General features: G+C 47.1%; 1 protein-coding gene across 20 annotated transcripts in view; it reads right to left on the minus strand.

Moving 5' to 3' along the window:
* Window positions 1-779: 779 nt before the first annotated feature.
* Window positions 780-24,116, minus strand: part of LOC125544920 (uncharacterized) — a 28,798-nt gene continuing 5,461 nt past the window's right edge. For 4 of the 20 annotated variants that reach the window (XM_087547645.1, XM_087547641.1, XM_087547634.1 and 1 more), the window contains 6 exons: window positions 7,574-7,766; window positions 7,181-7,325; window positions 6,323-6,406; window positions 6,050-6,189; window positions 5,003-5,307; window positions 780-4,051 (listed from right to left, as the gene is read on the minus strand). In XM_087547645.1, coding sequence (XP_087403771.1) covers window positions 1,369-2,409 — 1,041 coding nt within the window. In that variant the 5' untranslated portion in view covers window positions 2,410-4,051; window positions 5,003-5,307; window positions 6,050-6,189; ... (1 more) ...; window positions 7,181-7,325; window positions 7,574-7,766 and the 3' untranslated portion in view covers window positions 780-1,368. The other 16 variants (XM_087547644.1, XM_087547633.1, XM_087547643.1 and 13 more) reach the window with 13 other exon arrangements.

Below are 24,116 nucleotides of genomic sequence, written 5' to 3' on the forward strand. Positions count from 1 at the left end.
AGAAGACAAAAAGCTTAACAAAACATATGAAGGACTCATAGGCATAGCATGCACACAATAATCATGGCAAAAATGACAAAAGTCTAAGATGAACTAGCAGATCTGACAATTAACTCACGAAGCCTCCTTCTAACAGAATTTTGGGCATCAATATGAACTCAAATGAAAATGATGCAATGGAATTAAATGATGTACTCGTCGAGGCGAAGATTTTGATATATTATATGCCCAAATCGGAGCTACGGATGCGAAGTTACGGGCGGTCAAAGTATGCATAAAAAACTAGGGTTAGGGACGAAAGTCAACCGAGATATTTTTGGATCTAGATCCAGATCGCACGGGAACCGAGGCCGCCGGAGTTACTGTAGCTTGAGGTCGCCGGAAATGGAGATCTTCGCCGGGGGACTTGCCGGAGCTCGGGGACGGCGGCGCCGGCTGGTTGAGGGGGCGGCGGAGCCGGCCGGAGCGAGGCGGCGGCCGGCGTGGCGGAGCGGCGAGGTGGAGGAAGGCGGTGGCCGGGCGGTGCGCCGGCGCTGCGGCGCGGCGGCCGGCGTGGCGAGGTGGCGGTGATGGCGGTCCGCGGTGGCGCCGGTCGCCGGAGGTTGGGAAGGCGGCGGCGCTCGTGAGGAGGAGGAGGCGCGGGGGCGCGGGCTCGCGGGGGCCGTACGCGGGCCTCCCGGGCCGGCTGGCGGCGGCGGCGGGCGCGGCCACTTGTCGCGTCGCGGTTGGCTGGGCGCGGCGGCGGACGCGTCCGGCGTCGGGGCGGACGTGTCCGTCGGCGGTGAATCTGATTTTTTTTTAGAACTAGGGTTTCGAGGGGGAAGACGAGATCCGAAAATGGAGGGGGTATATATAGGCATAAGTAGAGCTAGGAGAGTCCAAATGAGGTGCGGTTTTCGGCCACGCGATCGTGATCGAACGCTCTAGGACATGGAGTAGAGTTTGGTGGGTTTTGGGCCAAATTTGAGGGGTGTTGGGCTGCAACACACACGAGGCCTTTTCGGTCCCTCGGTTAACCATTGGAGTATCAAACGAAGTCCAAATGATACGAAACTTGACAGGCGGTCTACCGGTAGTAAACCAAGGCCGCATGACAAGTCTCGTTCCAATCCGGAAATGTTTAATCCCCACACACGAAAGAAAGCTAGAAATGACCTCCGGATGAGAACGAAGCGCCGGAATGCAAAACGGACAACGGGGAAAATGCTCGGATGCATGAGATGAACACGTATGCAAATGCAATGCACATGATGACATGATATGAGATGCATGAAAACAAAAACAACACACGGAGACAAAACCCGAACCCGAGGAAATAAATATAAATTAACGCCGGAAACGGCAAGAGTTGGAGTACAAATTGGAAAGTTACACCCGGGGTGTTACAAACGCCTCCTCCTGAGCAGGCTCGAGGTTGACGCCTATGGTAAAGGTTGCCCCTGAGGACCCGTCCTCCTCGACTGGCACTCGCTTGGTTTCTGCCTTGTCCTGAGTGAAAAACTGCTTGTTCTTGGTTGGTGCAGCTCCCTCGGCCTTGGAGGCATCCGAGTCGGAGGGCTGCGCTATTGCGGCGGTCTTGAGGGTGAGCTTGAGCGTCATCAAGGCTTCCTTGGCATCCCCCTTGATGGTGAGGACACCCTCGCTCCTCGGCATCTTCATGAGGTTGTAAGCCGGATGGGTTGCTGCCATGAACTGGGCCAGAGCCGGGTACCTGAGGATGGCGTTGTACAGGAGGCCGATGTGGGCGATGTCGAAGTTGATGAGCTCGGTGCGGTAGTTGTTGCGCGTGCCGAAGGTCACGGGGACGCGGATCTGCCCCAGGGAGCGGGCAGAGCCTCCGCCAACCCCTAAGAAAGGCTTGCTAGGACGGAGCCGCTCGAGCGGTACGTGAAGAAGGCTGAAGGCCTCGACGGAGAGCATGTTGAGGCCGGCGCCGCCGTCGATGAGCATCTTGGTGATGGACACGTGGCAGATGGTGGGCGTGCAAAGCATTGGGAGCACACCCGAGCCGACGGTGGAGGCGGGATGATCCCCTGAGTCAAAGGTGAGGTCGGCCTCGGGCGCGGCCCAGCCCGGCGAAGCCCCGGGGCGCTTGGAAGCAGCGCCGACCTGGCGAAAGAACGACTTGGCATGGCGATCTGAGGGTGGTTCTTGTGAGCCGCCGAGGAGGGCTGCAACTGCGTGGGGCACCAGTGCCGCGTGAAGCGCAATGAAGAGGCCGCGCAACTCCTCCCAGGACACCGCCGTGGATCCGGGGAGGTTGAGCAGCCAGGCGCACGGTGCGCAAGTGAGGGCCATGGGAAGCCAGTTGGCCATGACCTTGTCGTCGGCCCTGGCCTTAAGGACGACCTCCTCATATGCCAGCAGGAAAGCCGTTGGGTCCGCCGCGCCGTCATAGCGCGGCGGCATCTCCGACTTGAACTTGGGAGGCCATTGCACCCGTCGCAGGGCGGGGGCAAGGCTAGGAGCCCCCTGGCCCCACCGTCAGCGCCGGTCGTCGGAGCAGGGAGCGAGGCGCCTTCCATGAGGGCGAAGCGAGGTGGCGACGGCACGCAGATTGACGAGGAAAAACTCCGGCGCACCCCCTACCTGGCGCGTCAAATGTCGGATCACGGGTTTCGGCAAAACCCTCAAGGTTCGAACACTCGGGTGCGCGCGAAGATCTCCCCCTACCGATCCACGTCCTAGCTTTGCTAAGATCTTACGGGCTAACTCGACGAACTCGTAACACAAGGGACACAAGATTTATACTGGTTCGGGCCACCGTTGTGGTGTAATACCCTACTCTAGTGTGTGGTGGTGGATTGCCTCTTGGGCTGAGGATGAACTGTACAAGGGGAATAATAGCCTCCTGAGGAGAGGTGTTCTTGTGATCGGTGAACTTGTGGTTGTTCTGCTCTCTCTCGATCCGACTGATCAATCCCCCTAGCTACGGTGCTGGCTGGTCCTATTTGTAGAGGCCCTGGTCCTCTCCTCAAATATTGAGCGGGAAGAGAGCCAACAACGGCTAATTTGAAAGGGGACAGCTAGTATAGCTTATCCTAACAAAAGCAGTCTTCGCCTGCCAAAGGCTCTGGTGGTGACGCCGTCTTGGGCTCCACGGTGACCTCCATCTTGTCGTCCTGCTGGTCTTGGTCTCATTGCACCGATATAGAAACCTTTGCTTGACGCCTCGGTACTCCGCGCCTGCGCCTGCTTCCTTAGCACCAAAGAGGAAACAAGGACACTATGTGCGCTGGTGCCCGCCTAGCGCCCGCCTGACGCCCGCCTGATCTCGATCATCATGGCTCACGTCATCGAAACCTCGCGAGGTTTGCCTGGCCTTGATCTCTCCGCCACTCGCGAGCCAGCCTGGTGATGCCGCTCCTGAGGAGGTCTTGTGTCGTCCGCCTCGCGAGGCTTGGCCCCTCGCGAGGGTCTTTAGTCCTTGCTGGTGAAGATGGGCCGTACAGGCCCGCTCGTAGAGCCACGCCATGGGCCGCATGCAGGCAAGTCTGGGGACCCCGTTCCCAGAACGACGACATGTGCGAGGTCCCTTCCCCACCGTTCTCCATGGTTCTCTCGACGCTCTCCTTGTTTCAACGGCGTCGGTAGGGTTTAAGGTAAGCTTCGCACTAACCTAATCGTCCATCTTCTCGTGCTTACAACCAGTGTGACAGCTAATAAAAATCATGCTTACAATCTGTCTCCGAGTACTATGACAATCACTCTAAAATAGCTCTGGACCTTTGGGTCAAAGTTGTGACACTGTGTACAAATAAAGAAAAATAGATTGGTGCTTCTTTCAGAAAAGTGTACTCCCTAGAAAACTGCCAATATAAGCTACTAGTATTTTTTGAAGTCTAAGCTACTAGTATTTGGTTAGAGGATTTACTGCCGAGAAAGATCCATCCACGATGAGCACCACACATCCCACTGGTGGTGGTGGATGCCAATGCTTAGATGGAGCAGGGTTGATGTCGGTAATTTTTACTTGGCACCTCGCACTCTGCATATATGCCGGTTCCATCCATACATTTGTGCAGTTCCACCAAAATGTAGCTGAATAACCCTGTTTGCACAGATAATGAAAAAGCGTGATTACATTATAGTTGCACTAGTTGATGAAACGTACACTAATAAATAGAAGAAAATATTGCGATAGTATCATAGTATGCGATGCTGTGAGGGCGAGATGGGCCCTGTGATGCCTCATATGGTACACCTCATACTGGAAATCAACCCAAGGCCCCCCGATACACTTTCTGCCAGTGATGAACATCAGTGTACAACGGTAGTACAAGGAGGGGCCTTGAGACATTCCAATCTCTATTTTTGTGCAGATCAACTAAAATTAAGCACCCCAGTTTGCAAAAACGCTTAAACATTAACAATGGGACTAGTTGATGAAACATATACTAACAAAGAGAAGCACTTTCTTTATCTACATTGGAAATGAAATGATAGAGAGGACAGTCGCTCTATTTTAACTGCATTATTACTTCATTTTATCAGTGGCACTAGGGTCGAGTAGGTGGCAAATGAGGTGTACCATGCGTCGCAAGGATGGAGGACGGGGGTGCTTAGACTGGGATGCTGAAACTGGCTCTATCTCCCCCCTGATGTTTCTGTGGTAGCATTTGGGTTCTAATCCAAACTTGGTTGAGCTGGTGCTGCGGCCCCCTACCTGCCTAGCTTATGTGGCAAACTTGTCTCCTGCTAGTACTCAATCCAGTCTAGTAGTAGTTGCATAACTGCCCATTTACACTGAGATGTTGTCGGATAATGGTTCTCTATGGTAGGGTTTCTTTAATGAAATCGGAGGAAACCCCCTCTTTCGATATATAAAAAAATCAGTGGCACTAGCGGTGCCAAAACATTGCCTCAAATTAATAGTGCCACTAGATTAAGGTGTAAAATAATAACATTACCGCTTTATCATGGCAGTGCTAAAAACAGTAGCACAAGAGCAGACTCAACATGCAGGATCTTTGGCAAACAGTCAGACCAAAAAGGAACATACCTCGTGATGGGAACCATGTCTGCAGTCAACGCCATCGTAGAAGGGACGACACTAGTCACCAACATGGATGATTCAATTCATGGAACCTTTTGGTGCAGTTCACCTAAAATGAAGCAATGTCCCATGAGCTAGCAGCTTCTTCATTTTTTAAGAAAAGGGCTTCAGCCCCCGGTTCCATTTCCATCAGATAACGAAACCCACAGAGCTTCTTCTTCATTAGTTGCAATAAAATTGAGCAACATCAAGGTTGGTTGTGAAGCTCCTGGAATGCTCAACTATAATTTGGATATCACTAGCAAAAGTGCCTGTGTGTTGCACCAGGTGCAAAATAAATAAATATATGCTTAAAAAGTTGGAAAAAATACCACTCAAACAACTTTGCAAGTAATGAAACAACCATAACATAACAACATTGTTCGAACAATTCATATTTTCAGGTATGTCCCATAGCTTTCTCAAAGAATGATCATGGTTGGTTGTCAATTAGTGCTCAATGTTGAATAACAATGATACAACTAACCAACAAAAACAGACTTGCTACTTAAATTGGTTCATGGTTAAAAGACAGAGCCCTTAGTTCTCAAATATAAAGATGGACATCAACACACAGGTCATGAGCCAATCCAAAGCATGGCTTGTAGCATTAATCAATAAAATGGAATACCTGTATATACAAAGGCCGCCTAGTGGAAATCTAAAAGGATATTAACAGTCTAACCATCAGAGGGGCCTAAAGAGGGGGGTTCGAACTAAGTTATCAAAAAGGGGCTAAGAAGGAAAGCGAAAAGAAAGTACAACAAAAGAGAGCCTGAACAGTGACATCTATTCTTCGGAACAAACAGTTTCACCCTGTTCTTAGGAGATCGAACTTGACATATAACAAGTGAATTACATAGCCACACGAGATTTTATTTATGCATTTTTATTGCATAAACAAATCTTCATAGACCCAATATATGAACCATGCAACATTTCAATATAGGTTAATTTTCCTGAATAACTATTTTCAATAGAATTAGTTATGACATGCATACTTAGTTACCGCACCCTTCTTATTCTTCATTGTAGATTCTCAGGAAGCCCATAAGGAAGTATTATCCCTGTCTCTTGCTCTATGCGTCTCTTCAACTCTATTAGAATTCAAATTTGGCCCTATTTTTTCAGAGATGTTTTTTCCTAGCAAATCCCTGCATAAACAAACGTTCTTCAAAATCTAAGGGTGGAATGCTTATTTGTTTAATTGGCAGAGAAAATCACTTCATAATCTCCTCTAGGCATTACAGCAAACACGTGGTACACAACAGAAATCAACATATGTACCTTAGCAAGAAAGGGTAATGCTTCATTGTCTACGCGCTTGGCACCATTGTTTTGGGCACATGTGGCTCTTTGGAACATATCATCCTAAACATAACAATTTAGATACTAACATATTAGGTTGCTCAATACTTTGATACATGGGAAGAAGAATGTTTCATTTTGACACCTTTAGTTCTGTTGTGGACCATGAAATAATATTGCAGCCACTAATTAAATCATGCAGTCAAATTGGTATGAAAGCATAATTATGAATCTTCCCATTAAAGATTAAAATGCGATATAATTCTAGGCTGACAACAATAAAAGAAGCAGTACAGATCAACCAAAATGCGAAATTCAACAGAAGAGTGCAAGTTTCAAGAATCTGGAAAGAGATTATGTAGTACAATATTTAAGGATCCTCTAGGACCTCCTGCAGGTAGAACTGTCATCTGCATCATCTACTAACTCTACTAAAAAATGAAGCTGCTCGTGTGTCAGCAGTTGTCACTGAATTTTTTGATGACCGGCAATAAAGTTTGCTTCTTAATTTTGGACTGCTACATTTAAGTTTCCCATGTGTGTAGGTGTAGCAGGTAACAGCTCTGAACGCTGAAAAAAAGAATAAAAAATTGAATCCTTTCTCCATGCCCTCACAATGCCTATGAATTTCACATAGTGTTCGTTTAAACAGCACACACATTGTCCATTCAAAAAGAGGTGGAATAAAATTAAATCTAAACTGAACTTGACAAAAAATTTAATTCAGAGCCTTTGTATAGCTGACATTGGATCATCGTATACAACAAGATCCAGTAAGTAATGCAAGAGCACACACGTACATAAGAGTCAAAAAGCTAATTAGAAGGCATGACCTACATGGATATACTGAGGTCTCTGCAGTGTAAGGATTAAAAAAAATGGTAGCAACATGCCAAAGACAACGACAGTCAAGGATGACTTCTCCTTCCATACGGTGGTCCATGCTCTCTGCAATCCCGGAAGAAGAACATACCTTAAAAGGCTGAAATCAGGAGTAAAGAACATATCAAAAGGGTTCAGAAATAGAAAGCAGAAAATTCAAGAGTCAGTACAAAAACAAAATAGGTCTTTGTATCATAAACTCTGTATATCCAAATCGCTAAATAGATCCTCTGCTCTACTACTCCTTCAACTTCGAGGACGCCTCGCATGCTGCGCCTCTTACTTCTAATAAACACATGAACGAATCAGCATTTATGCTTGAATAAAAAAGATCCCCACGAAACATACCAAAGGGCGATGTAGTGGGACTCAGATCCTGCTGCCCCACAGTACGGAAAAAGGAAGGAAGAAGTTTATTCTAACACGATTATTGGCCCCAATTTCCTCAACTTTGCGCACAAATTGTTCGAAGGAGTAATATGGGATGAAGTAAGAGTGCCAGTTTAGCGTCAAGCTTGATAAGATTGCAAAGGTCCTCCACCTGGCATCAAGACGATAATTCAAATTTAGGAGGCCATCAGAAATCAGAATAAGTATAAGTGTGCAGTGAGCAACATCGGGCTACAGTCTCTACTGTTTTTGAGACCCAAGTTTTATGAGAAGAAGGCAAATTAGAACTATAACACCTGCTTAACATCCTGAATATCATGTTGCCAACTTGTGAAATAAAGCTTTTGAACTAACAGTAGGTACGTAGGTACATCTCCTGGATGTTGTTGAGACTGAGATAATGATGGTCATAAAAAAGAGAAGTGAGAATGAGGGAGTCTTGGATTAGGGGTGTCCGGATAGCCGGATTATACCTTCGGCCGGACTCCTGGACTATGAAGATACAAGATTGAAGATTTTGTCCCGTGTCCGGAAGGGACTTTCCTTGGCGTGGAAGGCAAGCTTGGCGATACGGATATGTAGATCTCCTACCATTGTAACCGACTCTGTGTAACCCTAACCCTCTCCGGTGTCTATATAAACCGGAGGGTTTTAGTCCGTAGGGCGAACATACAATCATACCATAGGCTAGCTTCTAGGGTTTAGCCTCTCTGATCTCGTGGTAGATCTACTCTTGTACTACCCATATCATCAATATTAATCAAGCAGGACGTAGGGTTTTACCTCCATCAAGAGGGCCCGGACCTGGGTAAAATATTGTGTCCCCTGCCTCCTGTTACCATCCGCCTAGACGCACAGTTCGGGACCCCCTACCCGAGATCCGCCGGTTTTGACACCGACATTGGTGCTTTCATTGAGAGTTCCTCTGTGTCGTCACTTTTAGGCCCGATGGCTCCTCCGATCATCAACGACGATGCGATCCAGGGTGAGACTTTTCTCCCCGGACAGATCTTCGTATTTGGCGGCTTTGCACTACGGGCCAATTCGCTTGGCCATCTGGAGCAGAATGAAAGCTACGCCCCTGGCCATCAGGTCAGATTTGGAAGTTTGAACTACACGGCCGACCTCCGCGGAGACTTGATCTTCGACGGGTTCGAGCCGCAGCCGAGCGCGCCGCACTGTCACGATGGGCATGATCTAGCTCTGCCACCAAACAGTGCCCTGGAGGCCACACCCGCATCAGCTCCGACCCTTAATTCGGAGCCAACTGCGCCAATCGAGGATGGGTGGTTGGACACCGCCTCAGGGGCTGCAATCTCTACGGCGATCGAGCCGAACACCAGCCCTATTCTCTGCGAAGCCCGTGACTCCAAGGAGCCGGACTCCTCTCCAAACTCCGAGCCCTCCGCGCCCCTACCGATCGAACCCGATTGGGCGCCGATCATGGAGTTCACCGCCGCGGACATCTTTCAGCACTCGCCCTTCGGCGATATTCTGAATTCACCAAAGTCTCTCTCTTTATCAGGAGAGCCCTGGCCGGACTATGGTCAGCAAGGTTGGGATGCAGATGATGAAGAAATTCAAAGCCCACCCACCATCCACTTCGTAGCCTCTGTCGATGATTTAACCAACATGCTCGACTTCGACTCCGAAGACATCGACGGTATGGACGCCGATGCAGGAGACGATCAAGAACCAGCGCCTATAGGGCACTGGAAAGCCACCTCGTCGTATGATATATACATGGTGGACACCCAAAAAAAGGCAATGGCGATGGAACAGCGGAGGATGACCCCTCCAAGAAGCAGCCTAAGCGCCGGCGTCAGCAACGCCGCTCTAAATCCCGCCAAAGCAAAAACGGTGATTCCGGCACGGGAGATAATAACACCCCGGACAGTGCCGAAGACAACCACCTCCAGCAAGATTTAGCACAAGAGGATGGAGAAGCCAGCCCTCATGAGAGAGCGGCAGACAGAGAGGTCAAGGACGATAATTATATGCCTCCCTCCGAAGACGAGGCAAGCCTCGACGACGACGAATTTGTCATGCCGGAGGATCCCGTTGAACAAGAGCGTTTCAAACACAGGCTTATGGCCACGGCGAGCAGCCTCAAGAAAAAACAGCAACAACTTAGAGCTGATCAAGATTTGCTAGCCGACAGATGGACTGAAGTTCTTGCGGCCGAAGAGTATGAACTCGAACGCCCCTCCAAGAGCTACCCAAAGCGCAGGTTGCTACCCCGATTAGAGGACGAAGCACCTAAATCTACATCACCAGTGCATGATGCGGCCGACCGGCCACCCCGTGGCCGCGACAGAGAGGCCTCTTTGCCCTCCACTCAAGCCACATGCCGGCGCCACTCAAAAAATACCAAGGCATGGGAAAATGCACCAGACCTGCGAGATATATTGGAGGACAAGGCAACGCAAACAAGATCGATCTACGGATCGCGTGAGCGCCCCACGACACAAGACGGTAATCGTCACTCCGGATACAGTAAATCCGTCCAGGCCGAACACAGTAGACAAAGCTCGTTTGAGCTGCGTCGTGATATAGCCCAATACAGAGGCGCCGCACACCCACTATGCTTCACAGATGAAGTAATGGATCATCAAATCCCCGAGGGTTTCAAACCCATGAACATCGAATAATACGATTGCACAACAGATCATGCGGTATGGATCGAGGACTATCTCCTTCATATCCACATGTCCCGCGGTGATGACCTACACGCCATCAAATACCTCCCACTCAAGCTTAAAGGACCAGCTCGGCATTGGCTTAACAGCTTGCCAGCAGAATCAATTGGTTGTTCGGAGGACCTGGAAACCGCATTCCTCGACAATGTCCAGGGCACTTATGTGCGACCACCAGACGCCGATGACCTTAGCCACATAATTCAACAGCCAGAGGAATCGGCCAGACAATTCTGGACACGGTTCCTAACCAAGAAAAATCAAATCATCGACTGTCCGGACGCAGAGGCCCTAGCAGCCTTCAAGCATAACATCCGCGACGAGTGGCTTGCACAGCACCGAGGACAGGAAAAGCCGAAATCTATGGCAGCCCTCACGACACTTATGACCCGCTTTTGCGCGGGAGAAGACAGTTGGCCAGCTCGCAGCAATAACATGACCAAGAGCCCTGGTAATTCGGATACCAAGGACAGCAGTGGCAGGTCACATCTGTAGGATCGAAAGTATGTCTAGAGGGGGGGTGATTCGACTATTTGACCAAATAAAAATCTAGCCTTTTCCCAATTTTAGTTCTTGGCAGAATTTAGCTATCTTAGCACAAGTCAAGAAATCTCCACACAATTCAAGCAAGCATGCAAAAGAGTATATGAGCAGCGGAAAGTAAAGCATGCAACTTGCAAGAATGTAAAGGGAAGGGTTTGGAGGATTCAAACGCAATTGAAGACGCGGATGTTTTTGTCATGGTTCCGATAGGTGGTGCTATCGTACATCCACGTTGATGGAGACTTCAACCCACGGAGGGTAACGGTTGCGCGAGTCCACGGAGGGCTCCACCCACGAAGGTTCCACGAAGAAGCAACCTTGTCTATTCCATCACGACCGTCGCCCACGAAGGACTTGCCTCACTAGCGGTAGATCTTCACGAAATAGGCGATCTCTTTGCCCTTACAAACTCCTTGGTTCAACTCCACAATCTTGTCGGAGGCTCCCAAGTGACACCTAGCCAATCTAGGAGACACCACTCTCCAAGAAGTAACAAATGGTGTGTTGATGATGAACTCCTTGCTCTTGTGCTTCAAATGATAGTCTCCCCAACACTCAACTCTCTCTCACAGGATTTGGATTTGGTGGAAAGAAGATTTGAGTGGAAAGCAACTTGGGGAAGGCTAGAGATCAAGATTCATATGGTTGGAATGGAATATCTTGACCTCAACACAAGTGTAGGTGGTTCTCTCTCAGAAAATGTGTATTGGAAGTGTAGGTATGTTCTGATGGCTCTCTCCACAAATGAAGAGTGGGTGGAGGGGTATATATAGCCTCCACACAATATCTAACCGTTACACACAATTTGCCAAACTCGGTCGGACCGATTTAGCAAACCTAGTGACCGTTAGGATTTTCGGTGGGACTGAGATGCAGCTCGGTAGGACCGATATGGTTAGGGTTAGGGCATAACATAATCTCGATGTGACCGATTAAACAAACTTGGTGGGACCGATTTTGGTAATAAGCTAACCAGAGAGTTGGTCAGGTAAACTCGGTGGGACCGATTCGCTCATCTCGGTGAGACCGAGGTGTTACAAAAGGGAAACAAAGAGTTTACATTGCAATCTCGGTGGAACCGATCGCTCATTTCGGTAAGACCGAAACATTACGAAGGGAAACAGAGAGATTACAATCCCATCTCGGTGAGATCGAGATCCCTATCGGTGAGACCGATTTGCCTAGGGTTCGTGGCAGTGGCTATGACATTTGAAACTCGGTGGCACCGGATAGAAAGAATCGGTGGGGCCGAGTTTGACTTTTGGTTTAGGTCATATGTGGATGTGGAAAGGTAGTTGAGGATTTTGGAGCATATCACTAAGAATTTTGAGCAAGCAAGCCATTAAGCAACACCTCATCCCTCCTTGATAGTATTGGTTTTTCCTATAGACTCAATGTGATCTTGGATCACTAAAATATAAAATGTAGAGTCTTGAGCTTCAAGCTTGAGCCAAACTTTTTGTCCTTAAAATTTGGAGGGATCCACTTTCCTCATCCATGCCATGCCATTCATTGAGCTTTTCCTGAAATATTAATCTTGGAATAATGTTAGCTCAATGAGCTATATGTTGTTAGGAATTACCAAAACCACCCAGGGATAGTTGCACTTTCAATCTCTCCCTTTTTGGTAATTGATGACAACATATAGATCAAAGATTCGACAAATGATAATAAGAGTGAAAGATATTGTCGCTTTGAGAAGTATGTGAAAAGCAAGAGCTTCCCCTAAATTTGTGCATATCTTAAGATTTGCTTTGGACTGCAAATGCACAATGAGTTAGGATTATGGGTTACTATTCCATGTCACATACATCTTGGTGGAGCGCTCAAAATAATAAAGATTGAATACATGCACTCATCACCAAGCAAAGTGAATGATCATATAAGGATAAGTAAGATAATATCATCTAACAAGCATAAGTGTAGATTATGATCAACCACATGATCATCAATGTCTCACAGATAATAGCATAGTATCTCAAGCAATCAAAAGACAAACAAAGTTCAACCACCAAAGCAAGAGAGAATAAAAAGCAACGCTCTCTCTCGAAGCCTATGATCTATACATGTTTCTCCCTCTTTGGCAGCAAGATACCAAAAAGTTCATAGAAAATGCATAGCACTAAAACGTCTCTCAAGCTTGGTCTTCAGGTGGTGGCGTAGAGATGGCTCCTTGGACGAAGACTTCAGTTGATGTGGATGGAGCTGAAGGAGTTGGTGCTGGAGCTGGTTGCGCTGAATCTGTAGCTAGTGCAGATGACGGGCTCTGGTGTCTGGAACAGGCACTGCAGCAGACCTCTGAGCTCTAGACACTCTGGCAAATGCATCAGTGGTTGCATTGCCCTTCCTCTCCTGCATATCATCTTGAAGTTGCTCCACAACAGACTGAATCTCAGTTACTTTCACATCCAAGTCATAGAATTTTTGCTCCATGATTCTTTCCAAGCTCTCCTGATTTTGAGTCAGGGTGGCCAGTCCCTTCTCAATCCTCAGAGTGGATGCAATCAGGTAGCCAAGCTGATCTTGCTTACTCTTCAAGAGATACTGAGATGCTTCTTCAGTAGTTGGCATCCTTGCAGCCTTTTCAGCTTTTGCCTTCTCTCTCTTGGCTTGTGCTTGTACTGAGGATGGTTCATCTTCATCCATAACCACTTGGTTGTCCTCAAAGTCAGGATAGAGAACAAAGTGTTCCTTATCCAAAAAATATTTTCCTATGCCCATCTTTGAGTTAATCAACTCCTGAATTTGTGGGGCATATCCACAACTTCTCTTTTGGTCTGCTGCTGTCCTCTTGATAGTCTCAACCATGAGGCTCATGACCTTGAATTTCTATGGCACATCAAATATGTGTAGCAAATTAATTGCATGCCCTCTGATCATGTTGTGGTCACCTGACTTGGGCAAAAGAGTATGCCTTAGGATCTAGTTGATCGTTGGCAGTCCTGACAGAAGAAAATGGACTGACCCAAACTTGAAAGTCTCAAGAGCTTTGTCTGGGATCTTTTTGTACATCTGTGACATAGAATTGTGATCCATCTTTTTCTTGGCATAAACATCCAAGTCATCTTCACTTTCCTTTGGGGCATTGATCAGATTGGCCCATTCCTCAATAGTTGATTGGTATCTCATTCCTTCAGACATCCAAACTATTCTGCCATCTGGATAGAAATGTGCTGTGGAGTAGAATTGCATAATGAGCTCATCATTCCAGTTTGTGAGCTTTTGCCCAACAAAGTCTGCAACTCCACACGCACTGAAGCTGTCATACACTCCAGGATAGCGTTCTTCATTCTCCTTCATGTAGATCCAGTCGACCCACCTCATATCACACACTATAGGCTTCTTGTCCAACAAAATTGTCTCATAGAAATCCTGTTGTTCCTTTGTGTGGAACCTGTAATCAACAGCAGTGCTTCTCCTGGTGGCATATGGATCTGACTCTCTCCATAGCCTCAACCCTGAGTCTCTCCTGATCTTCATGTTCTCAGTCACAGGATGAGCATCATTGTGATCTGGGATTTTGGGTTTGAGCTTCCTCGGGACTTGTCCTTCATCATCTTCATCGGCAGCAACTTCAGGCACTGGAGCCTTGTTCTTCTCAGCAGCTGGTATACTCCTGGTATTCTTCTTAGGTGCACTCTTGGGCTTGGAGTCTGCTTTGGGTGCTTCTTTGGGATTTGATGTTGCAGCCCCTGATTTTATAGCATCACCCATCAGCTTTTGTGCCTTGGGTGCTGGTGTAGCAACCTCTTCTTCCTTTTCCTCTTCAGAATCTCTCATGATTGAGGATCTCCCAAGCACTCTAGCAGTGGTCTTTTTGATCCTCTCCTTCGTCTTCTTCCCTTCTGCAGCAGCCTCTTTGGGTTCAGATCCCAAAGGGACTTGAGTAGATGCTCTGGCCTTGGACATTGGAATTCTCTTTGCAAGAACCTTTTGCTTCATGCCTAGCTTGGTGGCAGCAGCAGTGCTATATTCCTTCTTAACCACTTTCTTCTTGGAAGTGGCCTCATCCTCAACTGCCACATAGTCTTCATCCTCAGATTCAGAGGTCTTCTTCTTTCTGGCCCTAGTGGCAGCTTTGGGTAAGTTGCTTGGGGTGCTCCTGCTACCATCATCTGAACTGCTAGATGGACTAGTGCCCTCACTCAAGTGAACCTGCTCCTCTGACCTGTTCTGGTTGTCACTCTGATCAGACATATTGCAAACACTGACAGCAGACCCTGTGAATAGATATAGATGAGATAGAGTGGATGAGCATCACAAAATGCAGAGGTTTTTACAAAAGAATGAGTCAAAAACTTAGTTTTAGTTTTCCACAGAAAGCATTTCGGATCAACCGATTTGTAAACTCGGTGATACCGAAGCAGCTGTTGGAATCTAAACTAGTGAACTCGGTCAGACCGAGTCACAGTTCGGTGGCACCGAGACTGCTAGGGTTTCACAAAGTCCTGAACTCGGTCACACCGATTTGCAATTCTCGGTCAGACCGAAAATTACATGTGCAATGGCCTGAGTCGAATCGGTGGTACCGAGTTCCACAACTCGGTGGGTCCGAGATGGTTTCGGCGGAAACCTAACCCTAAATTTTTAATTCAACTCTAATCTACAGAGTGTTTTGGCTGGATAAGATCGTTTCAATCGTGGCAAGATTCATGGCAAACACAATGTGCTAGGAATCGGATTGAGGATAGCACAATGATCAAGTTCATACCCTAGTTCGGCGATGAACTTGCTACAGCGGCAACAGCGGGAATGATTTCCGTTGACGGCGGCGGAGACTAGCGGCAGGAGGCGGCTGGCGACGAGGAAGACGATCCGGAGACCCTGGAGGCAGAGCGGGCTAAGCGCGGGTCGAGGAGGTTTGGAAAGTTTTCCAAAATTTGACCCGTGGGTATATATAGCCCGACCCTGTCGGTGTGACCGAGTGGAACAACTCGGTGGCACCGAGATTCATAACTGCAATCAGTTACTGAAACTCGGTGTGACCGAAAGGTTCAAATCGGTTGCACCGAGATTGAAAACCTAGATCGACTTAGTGATCTCGGTATGACCGAAATGGATGAATCAGTCAGACCGAAACGCACAAAGAAGTTTTGGAAGTTTAATTCGATGACGAATCGGGGACTCCGAGTGCTTCTCACACGGAGTGGTTCGAATCTGACTTGATCAAATTTTGTGATGTAGCATGAATAGAGTTTGAGACGAGAAAAGCATAGATAGCTAGAGAGGGTTCTTAGGCATTCTTGTCCATCCACTTGGCAAAAGAAAAGAAAACCAATCAATCAAAACAACAAGTGGATGTCCTCGAATGAGTAAAATGTGCAATCAACATGCTCACACAATAAAATGGCAATTGAAATATGTGGCAAAGCATGCACAACCAATTCTAGCATCTATCAAACAATTTGCGATGACTAGGTCATCTATATATGAGTATATTGACTTAGGAGTCAAATGCGAACATTTGATTATAGGTCATACTCATCGTTTAAGCACAAGTGGGGTTACCACTTTTACATAAAGCATTGTTGTGTTCACACCATTAGAGTTGCTTTAGATTAATTCTTAGAGTAAAGCTCCCCCTAGATGTGAGATCCCCCCTAAGAGGGATGAACTAACCTTGGGTTTTGTCGATGATGACTTCATGTAGATGTTGAAGATGTGGATGCTCAATGTTGATGTAGATCATTTGAAGTTATCCATTGGAGTGAGTTGCACTTTCAATACCTACACGGATTAGTCCCACAAGGAACAAATAAGGATATCCATAGACATAAAGTGATGCACACACAAGATGATGTCTATGAAAGCTTCTAGGTTACCTTGTCTCTTGTCTTACCAACAAGAGGGTTTGTGACTCCTTGAACTAGTGCAAGATGTGAAAGTTGATTGCACTTGTTCTTGCCAAGATGATAAGAGTGAAGTATGTTGGCGGAGTCACCGTCAAGAACTCTCCAGTTCTTCTTCTTCGGGATCCACACCATCTTGATGGGAATCCTCGGTGTGGTAGTTTTACTTGATGAAGTGGAACTTGAAGTAGTCTTGGGAACCCACTTGACCAAGGCCTTAGGAGCTTCTTCAAATGCATCAATTTTCTCTTGAAGCTTGTCCTTGCCTTTTTGCTTGTGGTCTTGTGATGGAAGATCATCTTGAGCTTGTGTCCCTTTGAAAGAAGTAGGATCATACTTCTATTGTTGAGGAACAAACTTCGTCTTGGGGTATTGACCTTCTTCCCACTCAACTCCATTGGCATTGAACTTTCGTTCAAAACCAACACCTTGATTCTTCCGGTGCCTTCCTTGATTGTGTACAATTTCCTCGAATTGCTACTTCTGGCAAGGCTCTTGTAAACACCTTTCTCTATAATTCCCTTCAATAAGCTATTTTCTTGCTCAAGTGTAACTTGGCTAAGAGAGTCATTAGTGGAATCAAGAGAACTACTAGAAGCAACAATATTGGATTTAGCATGATTATTGTTACTACCAGAGGAAGAATCTTTCTTGTTCTTGTTACCAGACTTGACTTGAGGCATGTAAGTGGATAAGAGTAAATGCTTGGCAATGTAAGAAGAACTTCTCTTACGAAGATCATCATTGATTGCTTTTAAGAACTCATGCTCTTGCTCAAGGTTGAGCTTTTCAAAATGTAATTTCTCATGAGTCCTTGAAAGTTCTCGATGATCTTCTAAGATAGTTTCATGAACTAACTTAAGAGTGTTTAGTTCTTTAGTTAGAGACTCAATCTTCTCCTTATCATTATCATTCGTTTTATCTTGATTAGCATGACTAATTGACGTTTCATCACAGTATTCATCACTAGAGTTGTCAACAAGTAAATCATCATCACCTAACAAGTCATCTTCATCACTATTGAAATCAACATACTCGGGGTGTGATACCTTTGGGCCTTTAGCCATGAAGCATGTTCCAACTCCTTCGTTTGGTGAGTCAAATATGTCGTAGGAGTTGGTTGTCACAAGTGCTAGACCAGCAACACCTTCATCTTGAGTATATTCGGAGTCGGAGTGATAGCTTCTCTCGGAGTGGTTGTCGGAGTCGGAGCCGGATACCCATTCACCAACATGAGCTTGATGTCTTAGTTTTGTGTAGCTCCTTGATGACTTGTCCTTTCTTTCTGAATCCTTACTTCTCCATAAGGGTCTTCGTTCATAACGATCATCTCTACTCCTTCTTTCTCTAGATGGTGATTCTTCTCTTCTACTTCTTCTCTTGGAAGAATCTTCTCTTCTCTTGTAGGGGGCCGTACACTCATTGGAATAGTGTCCGGGCCTTCCACAATTGTAGCAGTTTCGCTCTCGACTAGAAGATCTTTTGTCATTGTAGGACCTTGACTTGGAGCTTCTCTCTTTGCTTCTACTCTTGTAGAACTTGTTGAAGTTCTTCACCATTAAACTCAATTATTCATTGAAGGTTTGTTTCTCACTTGATGATGTGGGGGCTTCACATGAGGCTTTGTAAGCACCACTTGATTTGTTGTGAAGTTCCTCTTTATCATTGAGTGACATCTCATGAGCAACAATTCTTCCGGTGACTTCCGTTGGCTTGAGATCTTTGTAATTTGGCATCATTTGGATCAATGTGCACATGGTATCATATTTTCCATCCAAGGCTCTTAGGATCTTCTTGATGATGAATCTATCTGTCATCTCTTCACTCCCTAAGCCGACAATCTCATTTGTGATAAGAGCAAGCCTAGAATACATTTCAGCAACACCTTCACCATCCTTCATTTTGAACTTGTCAAGTTGACTTTGAAGCACATCCAATTTGGATTCCTTGACGGAGCCGATACCTTCATGCATATCAATCAAAGTATCCCAAATTTCCTTTGCATTCTCAAGACGGCTGATTTTGTTGAATTCTTCGGGGCACAATCCATTGAAAAGAATATCACAAGCTTGAGCGTTGTATTGTAGCATTTTCAACTCTTTCGCGGTGGCTTCACGGTTCGGCTTTCCCGTCAAAGAATTCACCTTGCAAGCCAATACACACAATAGCCCAAACGGCGGGGTTATGTCCAAGAATATGCATTTTCATCTTATGCTTCCAACTAGCAAAATTAGTGCCATCAAAGTAAGGACCTCTATGGTGATAATTTCCCTCGCTAGACGCCATACTCTCCTAGGTTGTGAAACCAAGACCGTGACCGCCAAAAGCTATGGAAATCAAAGCAAATGGAGACCAAAGCTCTGATACCACTTGTAGGATCAAAAGTATGTCTAGAGGGGAGTGATTAGACTACTTGACCAAATAAAAATCTAGCCTTTTCCCAATTTTAGTTCTTGGCAGATTTTAGCTATCTTAGCACAAGTTAAGCAATCTCCACACAATTCAAGAAAGCATGCAAAAGAGTATATGAGCAGCGGAAAGTAAAGCATGCAACTTGCAAGAATGTAAAGGGAAGGGTTTGGAGGATTCAAACGCAATTGGAGACACGGATGTTTTTGTCGTGGTTTCGATAGGTGGTGCTATTGTACATCTACGTTGATGGAGACTTCAACCCATGGAGGGTAACGGTTGTGCGAGTCCACAGAGGGCTCCACCCACGAAGGGTCCACGAAGAAGCAACCTTGTCTATTCCATCATGACCGTCGCCCACGAAGGACTTGCCTCACTAGCGGTAGATCTTCACGAAGTAGGCGATCTCCTTGCCCTTACAAACTCCTTGGTTCAACTCCACAATCTTGTCGGAGGCTCCCAAGTGACACCTAGCCAATCTAGGAGACACCACTCTCCAAGAAGTAACAAATGGTGTGTTGATGATGAACTCCTTGCTCTTGTGCTTCAAATGATAGTCTCCCCAACACCCAACACTCTCACAGGATTTGGATTTGGTGGAAAGAAGATTTGAGTGGAAAGCAACTTGGGGAAGGCTAGAGATCAAGATTCATATGGTTGGAATGGAATATCTTGACCTCAACACAAGTGTAGGTGGTTCTCTCTCAGAAAATGTGTATTGGAAGTGTAGGTATGTTCTGATGGCTCTCTCCACGAATGAAGAGTGGGTGGAGGGGTATATATAGCCTCCACACAATATCTAACCGTTACACACAATTTGCCAAACTCGGTGGGACCGAATGGTTAAACTTGGTCGGACCGATTTAGCAAACCTAGTGACCGTTAGGATTTTCGGTGGGACTGAGATGCAACTCGGTAGGACCGATATGGTTAGGGTTAGGGCATAACGTAATCTCGGTGTGACCGATTAAACAAACTTGGTGGGACCGATTTTGGTAATAAGCTAACCAGAGAGTTGGTCAGGTAAACTCGGTGGGACTGATTTGCTCATCTCGGTGAGACCAAGGTGTTGCAAAAGGGAAACAGAGAGTTTACATTGCAATCTCGGTGGGACCGATCGCTCATCTCGGTAAGACCGAAACGTTACGAAGGAAAACAGAGAGATTACAATCCCATCTCGGTGAGACCGAGATCCCTATAGGTGAGACCGATTTGCCTAGGGTTTGTGGCAGTGGCTATGACATTTGAAACTCGGTGGCGCCGGATAGAAAGAATCGGTGGGGCCGAGTTTGACTTTTATTTTAGGTCATATGTGGATGTGGGAAGGTAGTTGAGGATTTTAGAGCATATCACTAAGAATTTTGAGCAAGCAAGCCATTAAGCAACACCTCATCCCTCCTTGATAGTATTGGCTTTTCCTATAGACTCAATGTGATCTTGACTCACTAAAATATAAAATGTAGAGTCTTGAGCTTCAAGCTTGAGCCAAACTTTTTGTCCTTAGAATTTTGAGGGATTCACTTTCCTCATCCATGCCATGCCATTCATTGAGCTTTTCCTGAAATATTAATTTTGAAATAATGTTAGCTCAATGAGCTATATGTTGTTAGGAATTACCAAAACCACCCAAGGATAGTTGCACTTTCAGCGTCGCAACAAGCAAAAGCACCGCATTAACGACGACAATGCTGAGGATACGACAGTTAATGCCGGATTCAGAGGCTCTAAACCCGGTCAGCGGAAAAAGCCATTCAAAAGAAATACTCCAGGCCCGTCCAGTTTGGACCGAATACTCGACCGCTCATGCCAGATACATGGCACCCCCGAAAAACCAGCCAAACACGCCAACAGGGATCGTTGGGTGTTTAAGCAGGCAGGCAAGTTAAATGCCGAAAGTAGAGACAAGAGGCTGCATAGCGATGACGAGGAGGAGCCCCACCCGCCGAACAACAGTGGACAGAAAGGTTTTCCCCCACAAATGCGGATGGTGAACATGATATACGCAACCTACGTCCCCAAGAGGGAGCGGAAGCGTGCGCTAAGGGACGCATACGCGATGGAGCCAGTCGCCCCAAAGTTCAACCCATGATCTTCCTTTCCGATCACTTTTGATCGAAGAGACCACCCCACTAGCATCTCTCATGGCGGATTCGCCGCATTGGTTTTAGACCCAATTATTGACAGATTTCACCTTACTAGTCCTTATGGACGGCGGCAGCAGCCTAAAACTGCTTTACCAGGATACAGTGCGGAAAATGGGCATCGATCCCTCGAGGACCAAACCCACTAAAACGACCTTTAAAGATGTCATACTAGGTGTAGAGGCCAACTGTACAGGCTCAGTTACACTTGAAGTGGTCTTCGGATCTCCGGATAATTTCCGAAGCGAGGAGTTAATCTTCGACATAGTCCCGTTCCGCAATGGCTATCACGCACTGCTCGGGCGAACCGCATTTGCCATGTTCAATACGGTGCCGCACTACGCATACCTCAAGCTCAAGATGCCAGGCCCTCGAGGAGTCATCACGGTCAATGGAAACACCGAACACTCTCTCCGAACGGAGGAGCATACGGCGGCTATCGCAGCGGAAGTACAAAGCAGCCTCTCAAGACAATTCTTCAGTCCGGCCATTAAACGTCTGGACACCGTCAAGCGCGCCCGGAGTAACCTACAACAAGACCGCCTGGCATGTTCCGAGCAAGCGTAGCAATGCGGCCCCAACCCCAGCCCTCGCGAACTTGCGAAACCAGTGTTGCGTGTACATAACTACGCTCTGGAAATACCATGGGCACAGGGGGAGGGGCACCATCACGGCACGCCCGAAACACGGCTTAAACCACACTAGGGGCTGCCGACTTCTTAATTTTCTCTTATTTTCAGGACTCCATTCTTCGGAAGGCTTGTCCGGCAGTACAATTATCGCACAAACGATACAACCAGGGAAGCAGAAAGCTACGCCGCACTATGGAACTCTAAGGTGGTCTCTATAACGAGCAGTATACCTGTTTCACATAACATTCCGCAGCTCGCCCCTGGAAAGGACATGTTAAATAGTCCCATCTTTTGCTTATTGCACTATTTGTATCGTTTTGCTTTGATCGCAACCTTTTTAAATAAACAATGCATAGCTTCCGTCTATTATTGCATTACTCTTTTTTACGAATATATGTTCATTAATGACATGTTGCACCCGTACACTTTGGTACGGCCAATACGCCAGGGGCTTAAGTACCCCATAATACGGTGTGAGAAATCCGAACACTTTCACAAGTGCGGCACCCCGAACTTATAGCATTATATGCATTGGCTCCGAATCATGTCTTGGGTCAATAGTTGGGTTTGCCTGACTCCTATGTTTTGGTACCTTACGTTCCGTTATATCGGCTAAGGTAGCACTAGGAGAACTACTGCGATTGTGCCCTAGTTGAGCTGGGCTAAGTACCTCAGTAGAGAAAGCTAAAACTGACCGTCATGATGAGGCGAGAGCTGGTCGCTGTTTGAGAGGTTTTCGAGTCCCTAAAGACTTATGCCGCTTAGAGCGAGGAGTCGGCTTTGTCCGGCCTAGGCGTGGATAGCGCCCCGAACTCGGTCTTCCGAACACTAGGGGCTTCGCCGAAATTTAAAATTATAGAATTCTATGGCTAAGTGAGAGTGTTCAAGCATTATAGTCCGATTGACTTGTTCGTTGTGTTGAGCGCCTCCCTCGATGGACCCAAGAATGGGAAAAAGAGCGCTCATGTTTATCCCGAACACCCCAGCACTCGTGGCATGGGGGCAGAAGCCGACGACTCGCCATCTCTCAAATTTGATAAACGGCCGCACAGAAGGTAATATTTTAAATTCAAAAACGTTGCTTAGCGCATATGAAGAAGTTTTCAGCGTACAGGATCACAAATGCGAGTTTACTCAAAAATTACATCTTTGGAGCATTCATCCGCTATAAGGCGGGCACCCTTCAGGACGCCCTCATAATACGCTTCCGGGACGCGATGCTCCTTGCCCGGCGGCGGCCCGTCCTTCACCAGCTTCTCCGCATCCATCTTGCCCCAGTGCACTTTAGCACGGGCAAGCGCCCTACGGGCACCTTCGATGCAGACGGAGCGCTTGATTACTTCAAGCCGTGGACAGGCATCCACCAGCCACCTTACCAGCTCGAAGTAGCTCCCAGGCAGAGCCTCTCCAGACCAAAGCCAAACTACGAGACCCTTTATGGCCTGTTCGGACACCTTGTGGAGCTCGACCATTTGCTTCAGCTAGTCGCTCAAAGGCACCAGGTGTCCGGCATCAGCATACTAAGACCAGAACACCTTCTCCATCGAGCTCCCCTCCTTGGATCGGTAGTAGGCAGCGACATCAGACGCACTACGGGGCAAATCTGCGAATGCTCCTGGAGAGCTCCGGACTCGGGTAAGTAACAAGTAGTTCACTTTCACGTGCTTGCTTTGCATAACGAATGCCTTACACGCTGCTATCTTCTTCATCGCTTCAATTTCTTGAAGGGCTTTCTGGGCTTCGGCCTTGGCAGACTTCGCGCTTTCGAGGGCTGCCGCAAGCTCGGACGCTTGCGTCTTTGAGTCAACCTCCAAACTCTCGTGTTTTTTCACGAGAGCCTGGAGCTCTTTCTGCACCTCCTCCACCCGCGCCTCCTGCCTCCCTCTCTCTGTGCGCTCCGCGGCCGCTCTGTTTTCGGCCTCGGACAGCGCTTGCTTAAAGGTTGCCACCTCGGTCGTGGCCCCTATAATAGCACGTTGATCCTGTCATTTTTTGCAACCACATCTTCTCTATATACTTGCGCAAGGTATTACTTACCTTCCTTCTCCTCGAGTTGCCTCTTGGCATGGCCGAGCTCGTTCTTGGACCGCGCGAGGTTTTGCTTCAGCATATCCACCTCCGCAGTCAGTGCGACGGAGGCCAGCAGCGAAGCCTGCATATGCATATTGACTTGATTATGTTAGACTCCTGCGAATGTTATTAGATCCTCTATTCGGCTTTTCTTTCCGAAC

This window comes from Triticum urartu, chromosome 3A (genome assembly GCF_056163025.1).
Source record: "Triticum urartu cultivar PI428250 chromosome 3A, HENAU_Tu73, whole genome shotgun sequence".
NCBI classification, from domain to species: Eukaryota; Viridiplantae; Streptophyta; class Magnoliopsida; order Poales; family Poaceae; genus Triticum; species Triticum urartu.